The 24,160-nt window shown below is 47.8% G+C and overlaps 1 protein-coding gene across 1 annotated transcript in view; it reads right to left on the bottom strand.

Moving 5' to 3' along the window:
- Positions 1-611: 611 nt before the first annotated feature.
- Positions 612-24,160, bottom strand: part of IFT43 (intraflagellar transport 43) — a 58,221-nt gene continuing 34,672 nt past the window's right edge. Inside the window, 4 exon segments of the mRNA XM_077820355.1 lie at positions 612-731; positions 1,546-1,608; positions 3,021-3,096; positions 4,544-4,616. Coding sequence (XP_077676481.1) covers positions 612-731; positions 1,546-1,608; positions 3,021-3,096; positions 4,544-4,616 — 332 coding nt within the window.

Genomic DNA, 24,160 nt, shown 5'->3' with positions numbered 1-24,160 from the left:
GTCAGAGGGATGAGTCAGAGGGAACAATACAGAGCTATTATTCCAAGCACAGGGCTAAAGGACAGTGGGTTGCTGGAGGTATTACCTCTGGATGGGATATAAAACTGAGGTCTGGACCACTAGTGGCATCTATTGTGAGAGAAGGATGGTAACCTCAGTGTCCTGGGCAAATTCAACTTAAACTCCCTTTGCAGCCTCAAGAGGAAGCCACGTTCTTCTTAATTTCCTGTCCTACCCTTTGTGCAGTGTGGCTGTTAAATAGCTGCCATGTTTCCACTCCAGAACAGGGTGCACTGCAGCAGCAGCAGACAAAATCCCTACAGTAATTTGTAAAACATCTTGGGATAAAGAGCTAGTGAAATGGAAGCGATTGTTTAAACATAAATGCTTTTTTGTATTTGAAATTATTCAGTGTGGCATTTTGAGAACAAATAAATATTCTTGTTACAAAATACCTGGGAGTCAAGCCCACTTTCCTGTCATGCTCCCACCTCCTTTACTTTCAGATCTGGAATATTTTCTCAAATACAAGAGTTGATAAAAAACAAAACAAAACAACTAGTGCTAACTATTTGTAGCTGTCTGAGCCTGTGTGCTGAGCTGGCCAGAGCTCAGATGTTCTTGGGCTGACCCAAGGGCTCATCTCTCTCAGACTGTCCCAGGTCCCACTCAGTCACGAGTTCTGAAGACACCTCCATGTACAGATGGTCCCAGTCCCAGCAGACATCCTCCTATCAAGAGAAAAGAAAAAAAAATTCTGAATTGCTACAGGTCCCTGAATGCTGCTAAATGGCCAGGCTGGCCAGGCGAGCCGCCCTAAAGAGACGCTGTAGCAGCCTCAGAGATCTACCACTATGCGCATAGAGGGGGCATTAGGGCAGGGCCCTAGATTCCATTAGGAGCACTAGAAATCCCAGGAAAAAGGTGGTTTCAGTCCCTGCCACAATTTATAGATTTTGACAGGTTGGGTTGTGTTTTTAAAATTCACCAAAAAAAGCAAGTTATAGATTGAACCAGGCACAGTGCAGAGCGGGTCTGTGAAATCTCCACCCCTACACAACTCTCCCAATGCAGCTCAGTCCTAACCTGCAGAAACCCTGCCATTTCAGTCCTGGGCTTCCCCCAGTTCTGCTGGTGCTCCTCTGTCCTGACCTGTTGTTCCAGACTTGGGCTCCCCCTGTTCTCCTGTCTGTCTTTGCCCCTCAGAGGAGCTGCAGCTAGCAGTGGCTCTTAGATGCAGAATTTCATAGAACGTTGAGTGTGTCAGGAGCCCCGAGCCCAGGTCAGAGACAGTCCCCAATAATTCCTTTGTCAGCTCTTTTGCACAGGAGGGCCCAGTTGGAAGTAGTGCCACAAGCTCTGGCACACTAAGAGTATCACATTCTGGGCCCCAGAAACCTCTAAAATCCAAAATCCCTTCAGACTTTATCCAACTGAGACAAGTCTGTCCCCCTCCCCCATTAATAAGGCCATGTACAACCTGACTGAGAACCTTGCAGGCCCACGCAAGCAGCTCTACTAGTTTCTGCCTCAAGACGGGCTCACCTCTCGTACTTCCTGTTCTGGGGCCAGAACCTTGGTGAGAAGCTTCAGGTCAATCTCTCCATCCTGTGAACACACAGCAGGTCACAGATTTACTCCAACAGACCAGGCACAGAGAAAAGGGACCCCGCACCTTAGCCAGGAACAGGATGTTGCTGGTGACAGCTGCATTCTTGCCTCCTTGGGGACAAATGGCTTCTTATGGGACAGGAGTAGCACATGGTGACTGGATGTGGACAGCTCAGTGGGAGGGGAAGGAGCATGTGAGACCAATCCCAGTGTTGCAACACGCACAGTGCAATCACAACTGCTGTGATTTCTGGCTGAATTGGGGGTGCAGGAATTTTACCTGAGCTGGCTGCAGTTTCTCCCTTCAGCCACTCTAGGGAGCTAGCCTGCAGACATCCCATAGCAGCTGCCTGCACCTCTGTGGGACCCCATGAGCTCTGAGTGGGGCAGAGCCCAGAAACAACAAAATCTCCCACCATCCTCCACCGCAGCCCGGGAGAGTTAAATTAAATTAAGAGTCTGGGGAAGCCCACTCTGCTGCTGACTGGAGACAGGTGCCAGCTACAGGCACCAGCCAGGGGAGGCTGCTGGGACACAGCAAAGGGACTATGTGAACCAGTGAGTGTAGCTGGAGGGGATGAGAGGGGAGTATTGCCCAGCAGATGCACAAGGGAGTCAGGACCTGCATTTCTGTGTGTACGCATTTTGTGTCTGTGTCACACAAACACTGCAGGGCGAGAAGAGGGAATTCAAAAACCAGCAGCCAGACCAAAAACAATGTCAGAATTAAAAAACCTCATGATTTTGGGGTTGGATTCTTAGGGCTGGCAATATGGCACTCCCCAAGGAGACAGGAAATCATGGCCTGTCACCATTTGGGTTTGTGCCTCTCAGGAACAGCTTTGGAAACTTCCTTCCTGCTTGAAAAAGACTCTGGTCTACAGCAGCATGAAGGACTCCTATACCCAAAGCCAGCAGCTCAGACACTAGGGGCAGGGTTACATGTGCCTCAGGCACCACACAAAAGGACAGCACCCTGGATGACCCTAGCTGAGGGAGGAGGAGCAGTCCTGTGTGTGTCCCAGGACCAGAGAAAGGGGCAGAGCATGGTGAAACATGGGTAGGAAATGTGTTCTAGGGACATATGCAGTATTGCTGGAGCCGTGTTGGTCCCAGGATGTTAGAGAGACAAGGTGGGTGAAATAATATCTTTTACTGGACCAACAGAAAACTTGAGGGAAAACTCAAGGATGTTCTGACTGTAAATAAATGGCCATCGGAGTACGATTTCCAAGTGGACTCCAAGCAAAGGTGCCAAGGAGACGTTTGTATCCAGTGTCAGAGGCACAGTAGGGGCTCCACCAGAGCAATGGGCACTGTACCCAAGTATCTCTGTTTTTCTGGAGGAGGACATGACGGAGGTGTAGAGGGGGTTATGCTGGCCACTATATATAAAGGCACCCACTCACCAAGGTTTGGAAGGCAGCATACTTCATGAGGTCATTGTCCAGGTCACGGAATGTCAGCACTCTGTTCACCTGGATACTGCAAGAGGGAGGGGTAAGAAACAAAACTAGCTAAGTGTGGGAACAGCGCATGCTCCTCTAGGGAGCAGTGACACATGGATGGGAGTCTGGGAGCATCCAACTTGAGTGCCCATGTCTCCCAAGAGAAAAGAAATACATGGGTGGAGAGGATTCTGGGCACAAGCCTCTCGAGTGCTGTTTCTATACCAGATAGAACAATGATTTAGACATGGAGTATTATTATTTAATGGACCATGAATGTGAGGGAAGCCTCAGAACCTGCCATCCTCTGAGCGGTAGATGCTGTAGTTGTAGGAAGCCTAACAGCAAATATTGGATTAGCTGTTTAGGAGAAAAGCTGTTTGATTGTTCCACCTCCTGGCTCCTAACCAGCGCTACCATGCAGCTTCCAGTATACTAGGGGTCTCTGAGTTTTCCTGGCTGCTTTAAAGTCATAGTTATGAAATACAGTTTTTTTAAAAGGTGAATCGCAAAGAAAAAAAGGAGAAGGAAGGGTATTGTGCTCTCTTTTCCTTCTGTGTGATGTCACAATATAAAGAAGACCTGTAGCAATTTTATTTCTGCTTGTTGTCTTACATGAGAAATGTGGGTCTTTTCTACTCTGGAAGACTCCATGGATGTTCAGAGAACTGATAGGATCATAACATGATATAAAACAAGGAAGTAAAATATGATTGAGAAACAAAGTGATTTTTAGTCAAACTGTTAAAAGTGTTTTGAATTTGTTTTCGGTAACAGCTATTTAATTTCAATGCCCAATAAACATTTGGGAGAAAAGGCATCTTTGTTCAGGATTCAGGCACCCTTTCTCTACAATTAAGGGCCATAAAAGCTCCCAGTCCATATTATCCAAGAAATCACTTCAACAAAACAGGAAAGAGCAGACTTGCCATTTCCTGATACTTCTAAGATAAAATGAAAAAAAAAAAGGGTTAATTTTTTCCCTTTGCTGGTCACCTTTGAGATAAATCCAGAACTACTTTGACTATCACTTTTAACCAATAGGATTTGCACTATACAGATTAACTAGGCACTTGAATGAGGCAGACATCACATGGGGGGAAATAATTTATGATCATGTAAGTAAAGTGTGTGTGATAATACATATGCACAAAGTTGCACAGGCAACCTTAAATTGGGCATTTCCTAACTTTTGAAGGTTTCACGTTGCAATATCAATCATGTTTTTTTGAAATATTTTTGTATGTATATAGAATATGCTGTAATTACTTTCTCTGTGTATTTGGAAACAACACACTGGAGCCTTACTATCCTGGAGACTCACTATCATAATACATGGCATCAAATCCTACTGAATGGGACAGCCACTGATCTCTGCAGAACACAAGGTAATGCAGGGTTTAATTTCAGCAGCCATTTCTCACTGCTGATCCCCAGCTATGGGCAGTGACTCTAGACTTGTGGTCATGTGGCTGTGCTGTTACCTGGGTGGAGCTGCCACTTGCATGGCGAGATCTTCTTCCTGTACTTCCTCCAAGTCCGGGATCACTGGAATATCTGCAACAGGAAGAGGCAGAAGCAGCATGAAGACAACGGAATACTGAGCTTTCCTCCCACTTGGGAGAGAGAGAAGTCAGAAATCCCACCCTCCCATGCTACATGGGGTGTGAATGCATTCACAGCCCTCATGACAGGAAAACAATGGTAGGTTATTTGCAATGATTAAAAAAGCATATAGTTTAATAATAAAACAAGCCAATAAAGCTCTGAAACCTGGAAGCAAGATAAATCCAAAGAGGGAAGCAAATTTGTGCTGCATTAGGACTTGCTCAACGGTCATGGATTCTCCATTTGGAATAACCTTGAACCTTATGAGGTTTGAGTTCTTGCTGGCTGCTGCAAGCCTCAAACACGGATCTGCTGCATGCTTGCCATCATCCCATAAGCAGGGCAAGAATTCCCTTCACACAAGAATCACTATTTGTCCAGCTCAGGTTCACATTTTATTAGAGATGAAAAATATCAGATTTCCCTCAGAAAACTGTCATTTAAATTAAGGGTGAAAATGTTTAATGAAGCCCCAAATGCCAAAAATAAAGAAGTTTCACAGTGGATTCCCCCTCCCAAGGGGCAAAATTCTCTGGATGTGTCTCATGCTGCAGCTGCAAATCTCGTTCTGATCCCTGGAGCTTGACTTCTCTGGCATTTGTCCCCTTCTCTCTCTCAGAAGCAATAACCCTTCATCTGTAACCACTTTCAGGCTCTTCCCTGGGTTTCTCTGTCCTTCTTTTGAGCATTTCCAGTACTCTCTCTCCCCAGATCCCATCTCCCATTGAAGTCTGGGCTCAGGGTGTTTGCAAAGGAGGCTGGTCAGCATGTTGGATGTAGTCTCTCTATTTCATCAGGAGGGGCTCCCACGCCCAGCGAGGGCAAGGACATAACAGCAAAGCACAGGTGGACAAGGTTTTGTTTGATTGTAGCCCAGGATGCCAGTGACTATGGTGCATCCTGCTGCAGGCCCAGCCATGACATGCACCCCACAATCAGGTAAAGAGAAGCGCTCAGCCCAAAATAATTTGAACAGAGGGCAAAGCATACCAGAGTTGCCACATGCCTAGCCACAGTAGTTAGTTAAGGGCTGTCAGTATGTTCAGCCCTGTACTAGACCCTCCCTGCTCCCAGGAGCCCAGAATCCAGACAAGAGAGCTTGAGGTATGAACCTCACTGAAGTGCTCCAGCACTGACCACACCTAGACTGCACTGCTGGAGGTGAAATGGGGAAGGGGCCAAAAGAGAGAATGTCAGGTTGAACAGCATAGAAAACTTCCTGTTGCAGATAGTCTACTGCAGTGTTCACCTAGCTTTATATAAACTCAGGTAAGAAATAATCCCAAGGTGACCTGGCAGACACAGTGAGTTGGAACCTATTTATGATTTTGAATGTGAGTCTGCTGAAGCTAGCCTATCCTATGGGTCTGTCTCCAGCCCACTCCCTGGACTAGGGTCACAGCTACTCCAGCTGGGGGGGAAGGGAAAGGAGAAAGGAAGAGGGACAGAGAAGGGGTGCCGAAAAGCCTGGGTGCAAACAAATGCTCCTTAGAGAAGGTGAGCTGCCTTTCTCTGAGGCATATTCCTGGGGATATAAGGAGTGAGCAGGTGGGGGAAGGTGGGTATAGGAGCAAAACATGTTCTCCCATTGATTTCGCATGTCTTCACCAGACCTGCTAAATTGACACTCGCTGCATCGATTGCAGCAGTGTCGATCTACCAGTAAGTGTAGACATGCAGCGAGTGTCGATTTAGCGGGTCTGGTGAATTCACGCTAAATCGACGGGAGAGCACTCTCCCATCAATTTCTGTACTCCACCTCCCTGAGAAGCAGAAGGGAAGTCGATGGGAGAACGTCTCCCGTCAACACAGAGCAGTGTAGCCACCGCCAAAGGGGATCTAACTACATCGACTTCAGTTATGTTATTCATGTAACTGAAGTTGCATAATTAGATCGATTTACCGCGGTAGTGTAGAGCAGGCTTTAGGGCATGGCTACACTTGCAGATGTAGAGCATTTTGAGTTAAACCCGCCTTCGGAGAGCGCAGTAGGGAAAGTGCTGCTGTCCACACTGACAGGAACAAGTGCTCTGGTGTGGCCACATTTGTGGCACTTGCAGCGGCATTGAGAGCAGTGCGTTAATGGCAGCTATCCCACAGAGCACCTCTTCCCATTCTGGTGCTGTGGCTTGTGGGAAGGGGGTGGAGGTGCGGGGCATTCTGGGTCCTGTCCCAATGCATCGGTTTGCATCCCAGCAATCCCTGTGCTTCCGTCCACATTTGGCGCCATTTTTCAATGTTTTTTGTACAGTGCACTCTGTCTTCCCTCTCGGTCTGTGGGAACGGAGCCCAAATTGCTGAGGAGTATGCTGATGAGTCTCGGCAGCACGTCACATTTGGCACTTGAATTATTCCCTATGATCCAAAGTGACAGTGAGGGCTCTGACGATATCGACTAGAGTAACGCATACAACGCAAGTTTGCTTGTGGCATTCATGGACATGCTCACCACCGTGGAACGCCGCTTTTGGGCTCGGGAAACAAGCACTGAGTGATGGGATTACATCGTCATGCAAGTCTGGGATGACGAGCAGCGGCTGCAGAACTTTCGGATGAGAAAAGCCACTTTCATGGGACTGTGTGAGGCGCTCGCCCCCACCCTGCGGCACAAGGACACGAGATTGAGAGCTGCCCTGACGGTGGAGAAGCGGGTGGCTATTGCAATCTGGAAGCTGGCAACTCCAGACAGCTACTGATCGATCGCTAACCAGTTTGGAGTGGGGAAGTCGACCATTGGAATTGTGTTGATGCAAGTTTGTAGGGCCATTAATCGCATCCTGCTCAGAAGAACCGTGACTCTGGGTAACGTGCATGACGTTGTAGATGGCTTTCCACAAATGGGTTTCCCTAACTGCGGAGGGGCAATAGATGGCACACATATTCCTATTCTGGCACCAGCCCACCTAGCCTCCAAGTTAATCGGAAGGGGTATTTCTCTATGGTTCTCCAGACGCTTGTGGATCACCGTGGGTGCTTTGTTGACATTAACGCAGGCTGGCCTGGAAAGGTGCATGACGCATGCATCTTTTGGAACACTGGCCTGTTCAGGAAGCTGCAAGCCGGGATTTTTTTCCCAGACCAGAAGCCACAAGCCCACAGATCACCGTAGGGGAAGTCGAAATGCCCATCGTGATCCTTGGAGACCCCGCTTAGCCTTTAATGCAGTGGCTCATGAAACCCTACACAGGGAGCCTTGACAGCAGCAAGGAGCGGTTCAACAACAGGCTGAGCCGGTGCAGAATGACTGTGGAGTGTGCTTTTGGCCATTTAAAGGGCTGCTGGCGCTCTCTGTATGGGAAGCTGGACCTGGCCGATGATAGCATCCCCATGGTTATATCCGCATGCTGTACCCTCCATAACATTTGTGAAGGGAAGGGTGAACGATTCACTCAGGCATGGAACTCGGAGGTTCAACACCTGGAGGCTGAATTTGAACAACCAAAGAGCAGGGCTATTAGAGGGGCCCAGCGCAGGGCTGTAAGGATTAGGGATGCCTTGAGGGAGCAATTTCAGGCTGAAAGCCACCAGTAATGTCTGGTGCCCTGCATGGGAGTGAAGTGCAGTGGTTCCAAAGTTAGTAGGAATCTGTTTTTGCTACGCTGACTTGCAGTGCCTGTTTCTTTCCTGGGCTAAGCTATCTTTTACTTTATGCAATAATAAAGAATGTGTTCAAAGCCAATAAATCCATTTATTGAAAAGAAATACAACTGCTTAGAAAACAGAAAGGGCAAGAGGGTAGGGTCGGGAACGGTACAATCACAGATTTGCGTATGTCCTGTTATACTCAGCCTTCCTGTCTGGAGTTCTGTGCAATGAGTGCTGCACTTCAGGATGGCTATACTGCATGGTGATCGGGGGTTGAGTGCAGAGGGTAAGGGTTGTAGTTTTCAGGGCTGGGTGGTGAAGCTATAGGTGCTGGAGGCAGCTGGTGGTGGTAAGAACCTGGATGTTGGGGAAAGTGGGTTGGAGATGACATGGGGGCACGAGAGAAAGAGTTTTGGGACAAGGGCTGCGGGCGCAGTAGTGCTCTGCCTGCATGGCTATGAGCACCTGGATTGAGTCCGCTTGGTGCGCCATTATGCTTATCAGCTGATCCGTACTTTGCTGCCGGAGCACCACACTTTTGTGCCAGCACTTCTCATTCTGCTGGCGGATCCTCCTTTCACTGTCCCGCCACTCCTGCACTTTTCAATTTTCATTACTCGAATGCTGCATTACTTCATGCAACATGTCTTCCTTGCTTCTACGTGGCCTCTTTCTGATTCTTTGGAGTCTTTTGGCCAGTGATAACACAGACGGCTGAGATCTCAAGGTTGCATCTGTAAAGGCAAAATGCAACAGTTAGCAGAGACAGCATTGTTCACACCAGACAGAGCAATCATTCCCCTGTACTTAAGGGCAAGCACAGTCTACACAATAGCATAATTTGCCCATCCCAAAACGAGTGCACTTAATCCACAGGAGCCCCAAAATGGTGAGTAAGCACAGGGTCAAGCGTGACTGATTGTTTCACTGTCCTCTGGGTTTCGTGCCTTGGGCAGAGCCAACAGTGGCAGGGGGCCCCCATCCTGAACACTGTCTGCACATTTTCCACAGGAGTTCATCCTGGAAGATCTCTCGCTGCTGAGGGTGACCTAGCAAGCTAGGGAGAGTCTTCTACTGTAATGCGGATTCCACCCTGGCCCATATGCCGCTTGCCTGTGTGCAGCAATGGTCCCCCGCCCCTCACAGCACAGTGCCGTGGACAGGTTAGCCTTACTGGGACAAGGAACACAGTGGCTCTCCCGAGAAACCTGCGCAAGCGCATTGCCCAAGTTCTGGCTGAGACCTTTGAAGAGATCACTGAGGCCGATTACTGCAATGTGAGAGAGCACATCAATGCCCTATTCCGCATCTAGGCATGCATGCAACCCTAACCCTCCTCACCCCAAGAGCCCACACCGAATAACTTCCTTCCTAAAATAAAAGCCGCTTACCGGGAACCTCCTCTGGTGTTTGTCCTTCCCCAAGCACCGGCTGCCATGACTGGCTACCTTCCTCCTGGCTTGAGAACAGCTCCTGGCTGCATGCATCTAGGGATACTGGGGTGTCTTCCTCCGCCTCAGAACCCTCGCTCCCGCTTTGCTCCTCCTCCTCCTCCTCCTGCCTTGTTGAACTGGGCTCTGAAGTGTCCATGGTGGTACTTGGAGTGGAGGTGGGGTCACCCCTGAGTATTGCGTCCAGCTTTTTGTAGAAATGGCAGGTCGCAGGGGCAGCACCGGAGCAGCTGTTTGCCTCGCGGGCTTTGCAGTAGGCATTCCGCAGCTCCTTCACTTTAACCCTGCACTGCAGTGCGTCCTGGTCATGGCCTCTTTCCATCATGTCCCTTGATATCTGCCCGAACGTATTGTAATTCCTATGGCTGGAGCGCAGCTGGGACTGGACAGCTTCCTCCCTGATGACACTGATGAGGTCCAGCACCTCGCTATTGCTCCATACCAGGGATCGCCTGGTGCATGGAGGCATGGTCACCTGGAAAGATTCGCTGAGAGCACTCCACCCCTTGCTGAGCAAACAGGAAGGGGATTTTCAAAATTCCCAGAGAATTTAAAGGGCGGGTCTGACAGTTGGTCACCTGAGGCAGGGGAGTAGAGTTCAAAGTGACTACCAGAGTGGCTAGAACAGGCATTGTGGGACACTTCTGGAGGCCGCTCAGAGCGCACTATAGGACCAGGGCGTCCACACTGGCGCCACGGCACTCCAGCGGGGGCGCAGCAAACGTTATTCCACTCGCCGAGGTGGAGTACCAGCAATGCTGTAGCCGCGGAGTCAGAGCGCTCTACGTGCCTTGCCAGTGTGGACAGGTAGTGAGCTAGTGTGCCTGGGGCTCCTTTATTGCGCTGTAATTCGCAAGTGTAGCCAAGCCCTTAGTGTAGTGTCCCTTTAAAGGCCTATGGTTTGCCAGAAGACTGCTCCAGGGGCCCCTGTCCCTGGAGCTGGGGAGCTGAATGGCTCCGCTCTCTGGAGATTCTTCACCCAGTTGGCATCTGAATGAAGCAGGCATGCCACGGGCTAGAGCAATCAGGCTGCTCCTGGCTCCATCTGTAGCACTGCTGCTATAGTGTTGGAATGCAGCAGTTGGCTATTTCTAGCTCTACCCTTTTTGCAGCCCAGGCTGAGATGAATATTCAGGAGCTGGAGAGACAGCCCCACCTGAAGAGTTTGGGGCTCAAGACCGGGCCTTCTTGAGCAGCTTCCTTCTCCTGCCTCCTGTCAGTGCTGTGCAGCCTCCCACAGCTCCAAATGGCACTGCTCCTGCCTCATGTCCACTCCGCATCGCTACAGGCTCCCCCAGCTCCCCTTCCCCGGCCAGAGGAGACAGCGCTGGCCCATCTGCAGCAGAGCCTGGGTCAGCCCAGGCCTTGGCGAGATGGCTGTTTGGAGCTAGCCACACAGTGGGATTTCTCTCTAATTGGCTGCCTGCTGAAAGGGCTGAGGAGGATGGAGGCTGCAGCGAGAGGCAGTGACAGCTTGGATGATCTCAGCAGAGCCGTGCCATCCAGCTCCCCAACCACCCAACAAATAGGTGCCTATGGAACAGCTTTCTGGCTGCAGCAAACTTCATAAAGACCTTTGCAGGGAAACTGTAGCAACTTGGCCTGATCCATCCCTGAGACAGAGGAAGGCAAAGGCTGGCAATTCCATAGCACTGAGTCACTGCGCCATTTGACAATGGCCTGTTACTGTTCTGCTCGCTGCGGAGCCCTGACCGCTCTCACAGCAGACGCTGCCATTGCACTGATTCTTCCCAGCAGGGGCTCCCAGCTGCTGGCAAAGTGCAATGAAGGGACAAAAGAACAAAAGCGATTCAGCTGACGGAGTGACTGATTTAGAGGGAGAGATTATAAGAGCTGAATATGTAGGGCTCAGCCCAGTGATAGCTATGGGGGGGCAGAGTCATTGTGGATAAGGGGCAAAGAGTAAGGAAGAGACAAATTGTGTAGGCTGGTTTGCGGGGATTAGCTTACAAGTAAAGAGATGAAGCTGAGCACAGAAAAGAAGTTTTGTTGAATCACAGGCAAAATGGACTAAGGGGACATCTCTAACTGCCCATCAGAAAATGTGAGATTCCCATGGCTACAGTCATTTAAAAGCAGGACTTGGCAAGACCCTGGAGAGTGACTGTAGGGATTAGGGAACATTCCTGCATGGGCAGAAGCAAGGGGATGGCCAGACTAGATGAAACCTGGAGGGTCTTTTGGGTCTCTAATTTCTCGGCTTGTCTGAAGTGCTGCTCAGCAGTTCAGTGGTTAAGGGGAGCTGGAGGCTTTCAAAGATGTTTGAAAGTTAGCCTATTCTTTGCTAGAGACATTTGCGAAGATACACACAAATCTATAGGTAGAGACTGGAACTGGATGTTACACTGATGAAAAATGTTCCCCTGTTAATAGAAATTAATGTAAAACTAACTGGGAGCATTTCTACACTCCTCTACTGAGCAGCACTCTTGGTGTCACATGCAGAAAGGATCCAGTTCTGCAAGGAGTTGAGTGTCCTCATTCCTCTTTGACTCCAATGGATTTGAGGGTGTTTGAACCCCTGCAGGATCCCTCCCTCTATCAGCTAACCAACAGCCTAGCTTCCCCATTCATTATTTATTTTGATTCCTTCTCCGGTTGGGTCTCGCTCTCTTGGATTCCTTTGGGCTTTGTTGCTCCCTTTTTCTTGCAGATGGGCCACAAATGTCAGACCCAGATCAATGATGGATCTTTCACCCTGCAGGATCCTAGAGTTTTACAAACTGGATATCCTGCTGCTAGACTTGCTGACACAGGGCCAAATCCAGCTTCCAATGAATTCCATGGAAAGACTCCCACAGGCTGCAACTGGAGTGGAATGAACCCTTACCGAGCATTGCAGCCACACAGCATTCTCAAAAAAATAGGCTACGGAAAGCCAGTGAATTTACCAGGTAGAAACTCTCTCTCTCTCTCTCTCTCAAGGAATTCAAGGCTCTAACACCACGTAGGTACTTTGAGAGAATCGTAGACAGTAGAATTTAGACATAAATGGAAGTGCTCTATTAGTTTCCCACCAGCCCATCCTATGGTGGCCAGTGCAGTATTGCTCCCTATTGTATGCCATGTAGAGTCATGTCCAGTTTACCTTGAAATGTCCTATACTATGGGGCATCCCCAGCTCCCAGGCTAACAGATCCCACTGGCCAGATTTAAATGCTATTCAGCATAAAAAAAATTTTTAAATTTCAACCCACTACTTGTAATTTCCTCCTCTCCTGCCCCATCCCTGTTGTGCCACTCTAAATAATTCTGCTCCCTTCTTTCTGTTCACACTCTTTGCATATTTGTAAACCATCACAGCATTGCCTTTGCCATCAGTTAGCCAAGCATCTTTTTTACTCAAGCCATCCACCCTCCTGATCATTTTTGTTGCTCTTCTCAGATCTTACTACAGTTTTCCCAATATCTTTCTGGTAACACTGCTGAGAAGTTATTGCAATATTCCAGTTCCACCCCATGGCTGTGCTATGACTGCCAACACATGCTATCTTTTAGCATTCACATCACCTTCAGTGAAACTACTCACATGTTAAGTTAAGCACGTAAGTAAATCTTTGCAGGACTATGTCCTCTCTGTCTTACAATGCAGGACCCATGCGCACACAGCCAGAAACTGCACTGGCCTTATTTCAGCAGCTGCAAATCTCCTAGATAGTGTATTGCCCATATCATCCTGGTCTCTCTCAGCTATCCCTGATTCTCTGGGTCCTGCCTCCTACAGAGTGTCTATATTTCAGATCTTTTCCACCAAATCAATTAACTTTGATTTTTCCATATGGAATCTTGTTGTAAAATTTTCTGTCTACATTATAATCTATCTGAAATCAGGGCCTTTGCATATGAGCCTCGTACATGGCTTCATAACTTCTATACACATTGAAGAGCAGCTGGGAATCGCATTCCAGCATGTGCATATGGGAATTGGGAACATCTTATCAAACACAAAAACATCATCATTGCAATGATGCCGCTGAAGGGCCTGCACATTGTAAAATGAAACAGAGAACAAAGAACGGCACCACAATCTGGAAACAAACAGATTCACAATGCATAGCTGTGTTTTAGAAGGAAGGGCAGTTTCCTGATCTCTAACATCTGCCAATTTCAATAAAATATTGCAGACAAGTCTTTGCAGCTGGGTGGAGACCACACTAGCCATGTTACAGCCCAGACAGAATTGCTCCAGCAGGGGATTTCCCTCCCCCTATAGCACACCCTTCCCTCCCAGGCCCAGAACTCAGAGCATAAAGATAATGTAAAATCAAATGCCAATTACCAACAACAAAAACAAACAAAGAATAATAATAAAATTAGGTACAAGCCATCTCTTAGCACTTGGTCTCCCAACTAGACTCTGGGCCCCTTTAGTGTAACTCATGCAGGTCCGCCCTCAACCACAGCCTCCACCAGAGTTCCTCTGGTATCAGTTTTGTGATACCATGGAGAATGTTCGACTGTACCCTGCTCTTAAAAGGAGCACTCATTCCTCCCCAGTTAAAATACACCCAGTTTTCCTTCTGGTAAAATCAGTGAAGAAAGAGGAAGAGGAGTGGAAGAGGCATACGTTGGGTAATGTTTTACAGACAGAAAACAGAAGAAATGGGTTTCTGGAAGTCAGGGAAAACAACTCAAGGCCCCCCATGCTCCCAGAGTGACCTTAAGAAAACCTAGATGGAACTCCTCTTCAGACCCCAGTTTGGTTAAAGGGGATCAAATAGTAACATAAAGCACTTTCCCTTGGCATCCTCTTCCTCAGACCATGCCAGCCTGGGCCCAGGAATCAAACAAGGCAGAGATGGAAAATAAATATTTGAGCCCCATGCTGGCCAACACAGAACTGTTTCCTGTGGTCTATTCTCCACACCTACATCTAGTCTGATTTTAAGTTTCCCAAGGAGCCAGGAGCTCTCTCTTGGAGGCAATTCAAACTAAGCTCATCAAACCCAGAACTACTGTGGCACTAGCCCCAAGTGATAGTTAACAGCTAAGTTATAATTTCCTAGACCAAATGTAGAGGTCTTGTTAATAGCTAATAAAGTGTATTATTATCTCTATGACAAGAGCATCAGAGACCCCAGGCTGGTCAGGGCTGGCAGTGGGCTAGGCACTGGTCACAAAAGAATAAGAAACAATCCAGACCCTAAAGATCATTGCATCTAAGTTATGGTGAGGCAAGTTGGTGTAAGAAAGTAGGAGTTCGGAAGGGAAGGAGGACACATGCTTACTCAGACTGGGTACTTGAATGATTAGCAGGGGAGAGTGCTTTTTAAGATATAACAAACAAGAGACACTAGTGATGGCCGTAGTCCAGGCTGGGTACCTGTGACCATCTGCCTTTCTGCCTCTTACACAGGTAACTGATAGACGGAGAGGTAGAGGCAGGAAAAGCAACTGCTAGGAGGGGTAAGAACCCACTTTACCTTACAGCCTTCACACTCCTGGCCGTTGCTTTTCCTGCTGCACCTTCCTCCTCCACATGCAAGTCACACCAGCTTGTTATTTGTATTACAGCAGCACCTAGAGGCCCCAAATGAGACCGAGGCTCCCATTGTGCTAGGTGCTGTACAAACACCCAGTAAGGCAGTCCCTGCTCCAAAGAGTTTACAGGCTAAATTGACAAGACAAAGTGGATGGGGGAAAAACAAATTCAGAGAGGAGATGTGGATTGCCCAAGGCCAGACAGGTCAGGCGGAGCTGGGATTGGAAGCCCTGTCTCCTTGGTGCCAGTCCAGTGCCAACACTGATTCAGTTAAAGTACATCTTTTACAGCCACTAACCCTCCCCTTTTAATGTAGGCCCCCTAGAGCTGCACAGCCATTCTCTCTGGAATCACAACTCCAAGTGCTGAGAGTCACACTAAAAATCTCGCAATTCATGCTTAATGAGGATTTTCTCCCCCTAGTCACGTGACATTTTCAGTGGCCAGTTCAGAATGCAAGCTCCGCACAGCAGCAATGCAGGCATCTTCAGTGACCAAACAATGCTATGCACACCTTTGCTGCGACTGAGACTACAGAGTGAAGACTACCCAGAGTATGGCAGCTTTGGGGGCAAGCTGACCCCTTCAAAACAGGTTTGTTTATCCTCAACGCACAGAATTACAGGCTCCTCACTTAAAGAATGACAGAAACTAACTTAATTTTACATGTTATGAGCATGCAACTTAAACCAGGGATAATTATAATTTCTCTGCTGCTGCAAAACTTTATTTTACTGAATGCTTTTACCTTCTGCATCACGTTTGGGGAATTTTAAACAGGCAAATGGAAGAAGGTCTGATTGAAGATGAAGTTAAGTGAAAGAAATTGGTCTCATTTAGCACATGACAGGATTCATCTGTGTTCCCAAGTCCACCGAGGTAGCATCATGGGCGTTTCATATTCATGAGCTGCTGCGACACTGTGTCCCCTCATTTACAAAGCGCCGTGTTCAGCAAATTCCGTCCCTGTGGACACTCCATGCATTTCATGGTCTTGTCAGAGAGACATCAAACACTCCATTAACCAAATACCAGAAAATGGCTTTAATTAGCGCATCTCAATCTGATAAATATTTTTCCCCCTCTAAATGGAAAAAAATGGAAAATAAGAAAAAGAAAAGTGGAAAGCAACAGGCTTAAAAAAACCACAAGGAACAAGGAGCAGAGGCAGCTTCTACTGAACACAAGCTCAAAGCCTCTTGGAAGGTGAGAGCAGCAAGCAAGCAAGCAGAGTGGGCAAAGAATAGCTCTCTGGACCTCTGGCCACTCCATTTGACTGGAATGCATTCTGCAGGATCGTACCGGACCTGCTGTCAATCTGATGACTGATCAGGAGCCATACCTGTCGCCAGTGGGGAGGATGAAAGCAGAGGACTGAAGAGAATCAGGTAGCTACCATGACTGTTGGGGTGTGGCCCTGGAAAGCTGAGAGAAGAAACTAAGGAAAAACAGTACAAGAGTCCATCTCTCTGAGAACCATGGTGAGAGTCTATGATGGTGGTACCACATGGGCTAGCTGCTGTGAAAAGTCACAATAATAAAGGGGCCTTCTAACCCCAAGTCATAGAAAGGTCTCAGTGGCAACCTGACACTGAAAAGCCAAATAGTAGCTTTACAGAGACAACCATATTAGTGGAGAACAAGAGCAAATGGTTTTGTTTTTTCTCAGCCTTCCAAGCTATAAAGTGATTATCAACTAGACAAAGGGCTGGATAGTAGAAGGAGTGGCCACTCAGGCTCTTGAGCCAGGAGAGCCCCGGAGAACAGCACCAGTCCCTACCACTGTAACCAGGTTGTGGCATTTGTTTTCCCAGATGCTCACCATGGTGTGACTCGGGCAGGCTGGAATCCAGTGCAACCGCCACCTTGTGCGGTGTTGCTGCTGACATACAGTATCTTCCCAGTTTGGAATCATCATTGCAAACATCTTCCTTGGGATGGTTGAGGGAGAGGATAGAAGTGCTGCAATGATGTTGTGTTATAGGGGGCAATACAGCATTGTCCGACAAGTTACTGGACATAATACAGAGGGAGCTGGGTGAAATTATATGGCCTGTGTTATACAGGAGGTCAGACTAGAAGATGATCTAATGATCCCTTCTGACCTTATAATCTATGCACCTATGACCTTTGGACAACCAGATTGGTCACTGGCAATAGAAGCATCAGGAACTTGGAGACCAGGATTAAGACTGTGCTACTGGAGACTGTGCTACTGTACAACTGGCATTAGCAGGGCACTGATCTCGGAGGCTCAAACTGCCAAAGATCTCTCTCTGTGGAGGAAACATTCAGCCATGATCATCATACAGCTACCAACCTACAGAGACTCCTGTCTGAACTCTGTGCCTGCTTCAGTTCCTGGAGATTTCCACTTTTCTCCTTTCAAAGGCTTCTCTCCACATCCCCGTTCATTTTTTTCCCCTTCTAAAAAGTATTAAGGCACTGGCAGGGCTACAGCCTAGAAGGGCATGAGGCACAGGGGGAGGGATGGGGGGAGTTCAGAAATACAAAACCCTCCTCAATAATGCTAGAGATGAGTGATTTTGCTTTAGAGCATTAATGTGACAGGGAAAGTGGCTTCTCAGAGCAGTCCTGTGGAAGTATGTTTGGGAGCAAGCGTATCTGATTCTATTTCATCCTCTTCATGTTACGCTGGAAAAACAAGACAAAATACATTTCTTTTATGCTAAATCCTTAGGTTTTTTTGTTTTTTCTTATATATATTTATTAAAAAAATGCCTCTTTGATCGGCAGCACCTGTGACATTTCCACATCCAGAAACTCTTCAGAAGCCTCCCTCCCTCCGCACAAGGCCACCACTGCTGACAGCCAGCTGGGTTTGATCAGAGCCATTCCGAATCGGATTTTCATAAGACAGATGAGGAGTCTTACTGCTGCTTTCTCATATCAGATGAGAAACTGAGGGGGGAGTGGGGACGGGTCCTGAGGGAACGATGCTACAATCAAGGGCTACGCAGTTCTCTCTCTGTCCCTCCACTGCTGCAATGTTCAAAGGAGTTTGCCTCGAGCGGTTTTAAATGATGGAGTCTCAATTCTGTAATCAGCTTTCAAGAGCTTTTTCTTAACAGGTCTTTTAGGTAAACCTAGTCCGTCAACTACACTTATGGACTCAGCAATCATAAACCCAATATGACTATGTATCTAACATAATACAGAATTTAGAGATGGAAGAGACTTTCCAGAACCCATCAAGTTAATCCCCAAACAGGCCAGGATTGTTCCCTAACAGCTGTATTATTCACTGCCTTGTCCAGTTTTAAATTACTCAAAACAGGGCTTTCATCATATCCCTTGGGATACACACACTCTGCTCTCCCCTTCCACTCCCACTGAAAAGATAGAGACTTCTCCAGACCAAGGCAACTCCAGGTTGTAATGTCAGCTGTCAAAGTGAGGTTAAGCTGGCCCTGACCAATCGCCCGCCTGAAGCCAGTAGCTGTTTGTGAGCCTGCCCATCACTGGCCTCACATATGCTAATGGACTCCCCCAGTCCCTGGCGGATTTTTATCTACATCACAAAACCACCACACAGAGTTTGGCCTGATGCAGAGTCCCTCTTAAACAAAAGTCCAGGGTTTGAATAGCAAAGGGCGGCAGGTCAAGACCAGGTGCACCTACAGAGCTGTATGCCTGCACCTCCAAGAACCATCCAACTGGCAGGTGCATGGACACATGAAGTCACAGTGGGACAGACCAACATACAAGCATTATCATCACCCTCTGCCCCAGACCATCACTCCCCATTCAGCCCACTCACTCAGCTCCTCACATGCCAGGCACAGTTCTGCTCCTCTCTCCATTTCACCAATGGCAAGTGTTCTCCCCACACAGCTCCCTCCACATCTCTCCTCCACTACCTCCTCCCTTTCCCTGTTCTAATGAAGAAGAGCTGCCCGCACACACCAGAAGGGTAAGAAGCCCTTGTAAAGGCTTAACACTTTATATAGAAGTTTCATAGTTAGCATCACTTCCTAGGTGGAAGCTTCCGGGAGGGGGGAAAATGGGTGTCACTTTGATGGCACTGATTTAGTCACAGCCTTCTGGCAGCTTCTCCTGCAGGTCAGTGTGGGGTTGTCTTTGCAGCAGTCAGCCCTTCATTTCAATCAGCTTCCTTGTTCACACACACTACCTGCTCCAAAATCATATACCACCTTTTCCCACATTCAAAACCACATACATTGTCCCCTTCCTCCAGCAATGGCCCTGCTGCGCTCCTCCTGGGGAGCAGAGCTACCAGAGTGGGGCATTACTGAAGTGGGGGAGCAGCATGTGTGGGGGAGCCATGGCCAGGGGGATAGAGACAGCAGTCTCAGCCAATGAGCTGCAGCTGCATCACTGGATGAGGAGCTGAAGAGCAGAAGGGAATTCCAAGGGGTGAAGTGGGGCTGAGGGGACATTTCTGGGAAGACATTGCAGAAGGGGGCATGGCAGGGAAGGCACAAAGAGGGGACTCTCAGCTGAAGAGGTTCACCGGTTGAGGGAGGTGCCATCTCTGAAGGGAAAGGCAGGGGCATTCAGTACTCAAAAGCTGCCCAATCCAGGAGATGGCCACTTGATTGCTGCATCCGTCAGACAGATGCTGCATTGGTTGGAAAAAGTCAAGTGAACAAGTGAAATACCAGGCAGGATAAAAATAGAGCCCGTGCCAGTCCCCCAGGGGAGGGGTGCACAAGGGAAGGGGCCCCTTTCGTTGTGAATTTATTTGTAATAACCCTTTCCTCCCTTGCGTAGCCCCAGCACAGAGCAGCCGGCGTTTACAAGACAGGGCTCTGCAGATAGCTCTTTTCTAATTCCACTGACAGCCTCACATCTCATCCAGCATCACTGCTGAGCTGAGCTCAACCACTTTTGCCCATTTTCCCTGTTGACATGGACAGAAAATTGAGCAATTACCCTTAAACTCCTCTCTCTCAGATCACCCAGATTGCTACACACACAGTATTAAGCCCCCAATTGCCCCTGGCCAAAAGTGGCTCAAGTAGGCCTGTCCTTTAGGGATTAAACACTTTTTTGTTGCTCGTGAAGGTTTATTATTCCTAAGGTTGTCAATGTATTAAATCCTGTTAAAACAGGTTTCCCATTGTGCAGAGAGGCAGAGCTCTCCTACCAGAGCCCCACAAGCAAGGGCTCAGGCAGACACTCTGCAACCCAGCAAAGGAGCAGTACATGTTTACAGAGACCACATTTTATGTACAAATATGTGTATATGCCAGTGTGGGCTGTGCATCAGAGCATTGCACAAGAGCTCAGATAGTTCAATAGTGTGTGCTTTAGAACAGTGTTTCTCAACATTTTTGATAACAGGGATCGGCTTGCTTCCTTCCTAAACTGTGTCAGGGAGATCCCAGGGACCCGTCTGAGAAATACTGCTTTAACCCCAACATTGGTACACAGAGACACTAGTTACAGCTGGGGAGTTACTGCCACTATTCTCAGGTGACTAACTTTTTTGAAAAGTTCCCCCAATTTGGAGTTAGAGTGGAAAAATGATGCTTTTTGTCAGATACACTTTTTGGCTCTCCAACGCCACAAAAAATGGCTCCTTTTTAACATGTCTCACTTGTCCTGGACTAGTTCTCAGTGAGGAAGAGAGACCTGGAAAAATGGCTGGAGAAATACAGTTTAGAGAAAATGAATTGTTAGCAGGGTTCTGTATATACCCCAAAACAGAGCATCAGAGCTGCAATGTCTGACCCTTCCCTGTCTTCCACAAGCGCTCTCTCCTGGAAACGTTTCACTCTTTTCTACTGCATTGTCTATGTGACTTGTGCTGTGGATTTCTTTATGTAACTCTAAAGAATCACTGAAGCTGGAAATGTCCATTCAGTCCATCTCCTTCCACAACTGTCTCTGGCCTCCTTCCACTCAGCCCTTTACACATGGTATGCCCACCCTGAACTAATCTGTGAAGCTATTATCTTCTACTTCAAACCTCTCCTCAAGAATCCAACTCAGCCATGACAGCTATAAGAAATCTCCCAACATTACATAGTTAGGTGGAATGGCAGTTGGGGAAGTCCATATTTATTTCATCAATATAATTACATGTACAAAATGTTTCTATTTGATTGTATCACCTTCTCCCCGCCCCCCGCCAGGCCAGATTGAAGGTTCTTTGTGGCAGGGACTGTGTGTTTATGGCATCCAGTGAAATGGGACCATGATCCTGTCAGGGGTCTCTGGGCATAACTGCAGTATAAATAAGTAGTAAAATGTCCCTGGACATCAAAACTGTTGTTGAACACACAGTGTTCTTTTTCTAAGTCTGCAGTTTTTTATTTTAGTGAAAAGGTGGCACAGGAGATAAATAATGTTAATGCAACCTTATGGTTAAGATTTCTAATGCATTAAAGACAAAAGATTCAAATATATGGTTTGACAGCAACCATTAATAGGCAACCCTAGCTATTCACATTAAAGGTATAACAAGCCAACACCATATGCCACATAAAAAGACCACGGCACATTCCTCGGGGAACATAAGCCAATGTTTTGACTTTTGGGTGTTTAAAGTCCCAGCCATAATGCCGTATTGAATGTCACAAGCCAAAGTATAGGTTTGTATTAGGTATCCCAATGTGTCTGGGGCAGTAACTCAATTCAGTCCATGGCTATATTAGATACCTGTGCTCAGGGCTGGTTTCAGGCACCAGCGAAGGAAGCAGGTGCCTGGGGTGGCCAATAGAAAGGGGCAGCACTCTGTCTGTGACTGGGGCAACTCGTCTGCGTTTTCAGTGGTGGGTTCTTCACTCCCTCTTCGGAAGCAATTCGGCAGCAGGCCCCGCTTCTTTTTTTTTTTTTTTTTTTTGTCTTTGCCGCTTGGGGCGACAAAAAAGCTGGAGCCGGCCCTGCCTGTGCTGCTCTATACTTTCACACTGTGTATTATTTATTTTTCCTGGACTGTTTATTCAACATAGTCATTTTCCTTGGGTGGGATTTTGTTTTTAATCATCCACTTTCCTTCCCTGGAATTGCTGAGATCTCAGAGAGACTCTGATCCCTAAGCCCTCTCACATATAGGTTCCATGCTTTATCTCCTTCCGTAAGGAGGACTGTAGGAAAGTGATGGAGAAATACTGGGACATTGATAATTCAGAGGTTTTCAGTGCACAGTTTAAAGTAGCCCCACCCACTCCATCATATATTGTTCTACCAGACACCTGTATGGGTTGGAATCTTAGCCAGAATATTGTGATCTTTCCTTTCTTTCTCACTTTTACTCACGCACACAGTCTTGGATGCTGGCTTCCAAATGACAAAAATGACTGTCAGTTGCAGTTTGGCTTCGGATAAACAAATGCACTATATTGTGATTTGACTTATCTCCAGATCACAGTCTATCTACCACACATGGTGTCTGAGTACCAGATGCCACATGGTGCAAACTTTTGGCCAAAGAGGTTTCTGCTGTCTGCAAAGAAACATCAAATACTCAGAGGCAAGCGTGTAACATGAGGGATCTCAGGTATTTGAACCCATGGGGAGCTCATATGTTCAGCCTCAGTGATACACAAACTCAGAAAGCTCAGGAAGTCTTCCAGGGGGAAAGCTAAGACTATTCTGGAGGTAGCTACTTGGGCTTAAAAGGTGCCAGGCTTGGTAGCCACATATGCAATGTATCATCTCCCGGAAAGATCTGAATAAGCCTTATATTTTTATCTTCTCTAATGTAACTGTGGATATTCTCATTACCCATCTAAAAGTCTGATTGTGATGGGGTGTCTGCCCCATACGGGCAAAGAAGGGGTTAATAGAGCCCAGGGGAGGTTGTGTTGGAAACAGCCAATCAGGGCCCCACAGGCCCATATTAAAAAAAAAAGAGCACAGGGAGGACAGAGCAAGGTCAGTTGCTGCTGGGAGCCCAGGGAGTAAGGACTGTGTTCCCGAGGGCTGAGAGAACTGCAAACACCTTGGTCAGAGCAGTGGCTGGCTCCTGGAACTGAGCAGCTGAGGGCCCTGAGGTGAGGGCAAAGAAGGTGCTGGGGCCATGGGGAAGTGTCCCAGGGACACAGAGCAGCCATGACAGAGGTTACAGAGGAGCAGTAGAAGGCTGCTATTTACGGGGTCCCTGGGTTGGGGCCTGGAGTAGCGGGAGGGCCCGGGTTCCCCCGCTTGCCACTGGGGAAGGGGCAGGACTGTTGGATGATACCCCCCACCCCCCGCAGAAGGGGCAAAACACAGATGACAACCTAGCCAGAGGGCTGAGTCGAGAAGACGCTGTGGTTCTGGGAGTTGAGTGAGGAACTGTAAGTGGGAGCAGAGACAGAGACCTGGTGTACAGATCGCAGATGTGAGCGTCTGCCTCAAGCTAATTCCTAGCACAACCAGGAGGAGGTGCTAGTCTGGTGATGAGGGCCATGACACTGATCCCTTAGTGAATCCTGCTAAACTCTGACTCAGTGATATTTTGTGGCCCTCAGTTTTACAGGTTAATTAAACAGTGTAAAAAAGTTCTGCCCCTGGAAGTTTGATATAGCTCCTAGGAACCGTGGGTGAGTGTCTGTGCTGCCAGGCCTCTTGGTATATCGGGTTAATGTCTGTCAAGGACTCTACCTTGTGGATTTTCACAGCTATTTATCTTGGCTGATAACACAATTGCCCAGTGCTGGAGGAACAGGCGACAGTAACTACAAGGCCCAGCAGAGCTAGAGCCTGCCCAAAAATCTGGGGTACCTCACAGCAGCCAGTACACTGCTGGAAAGGTGTAATTCATTGGTGCATGTGCTCAGCCCACATATACACACACTCCCATATAAGGGTGATGAGATTTTTGTAAAAGAATTCCATGAAGTCTTCATTAATATGGTCATGGAGAGAGGTAGGAGACTTGACAGATGAGGCGAGCAAGGTATGGGGCACACAGGAGGGTGTCAGAAGTGCTAGTCCTGAATGGGCACAAGAGGGTGTGTGTAAATAGGAGACCCAGGAAG

This window comes from Eretmochelys imbricata, chromosome 6 (assembly GCF_965152235.1).
Source record: "Eretmochelys imbricata isolate rEreImb1 chromosome 6, rEreImb1.hap1, whole genome shotgun sequence".
In the NCBI taxonomy this organism is placed as follows: domain Eukaryota; kingdom Metazoa; phylum Chordata; order Testudines; family Cheloniidae; genus Eretmochelys; species Eretmochelys imbricata.
Note: the sequence above shows the minus strand (reverse complement) of the source record. Positions and strands in the feature narration are given on the sequence as shown.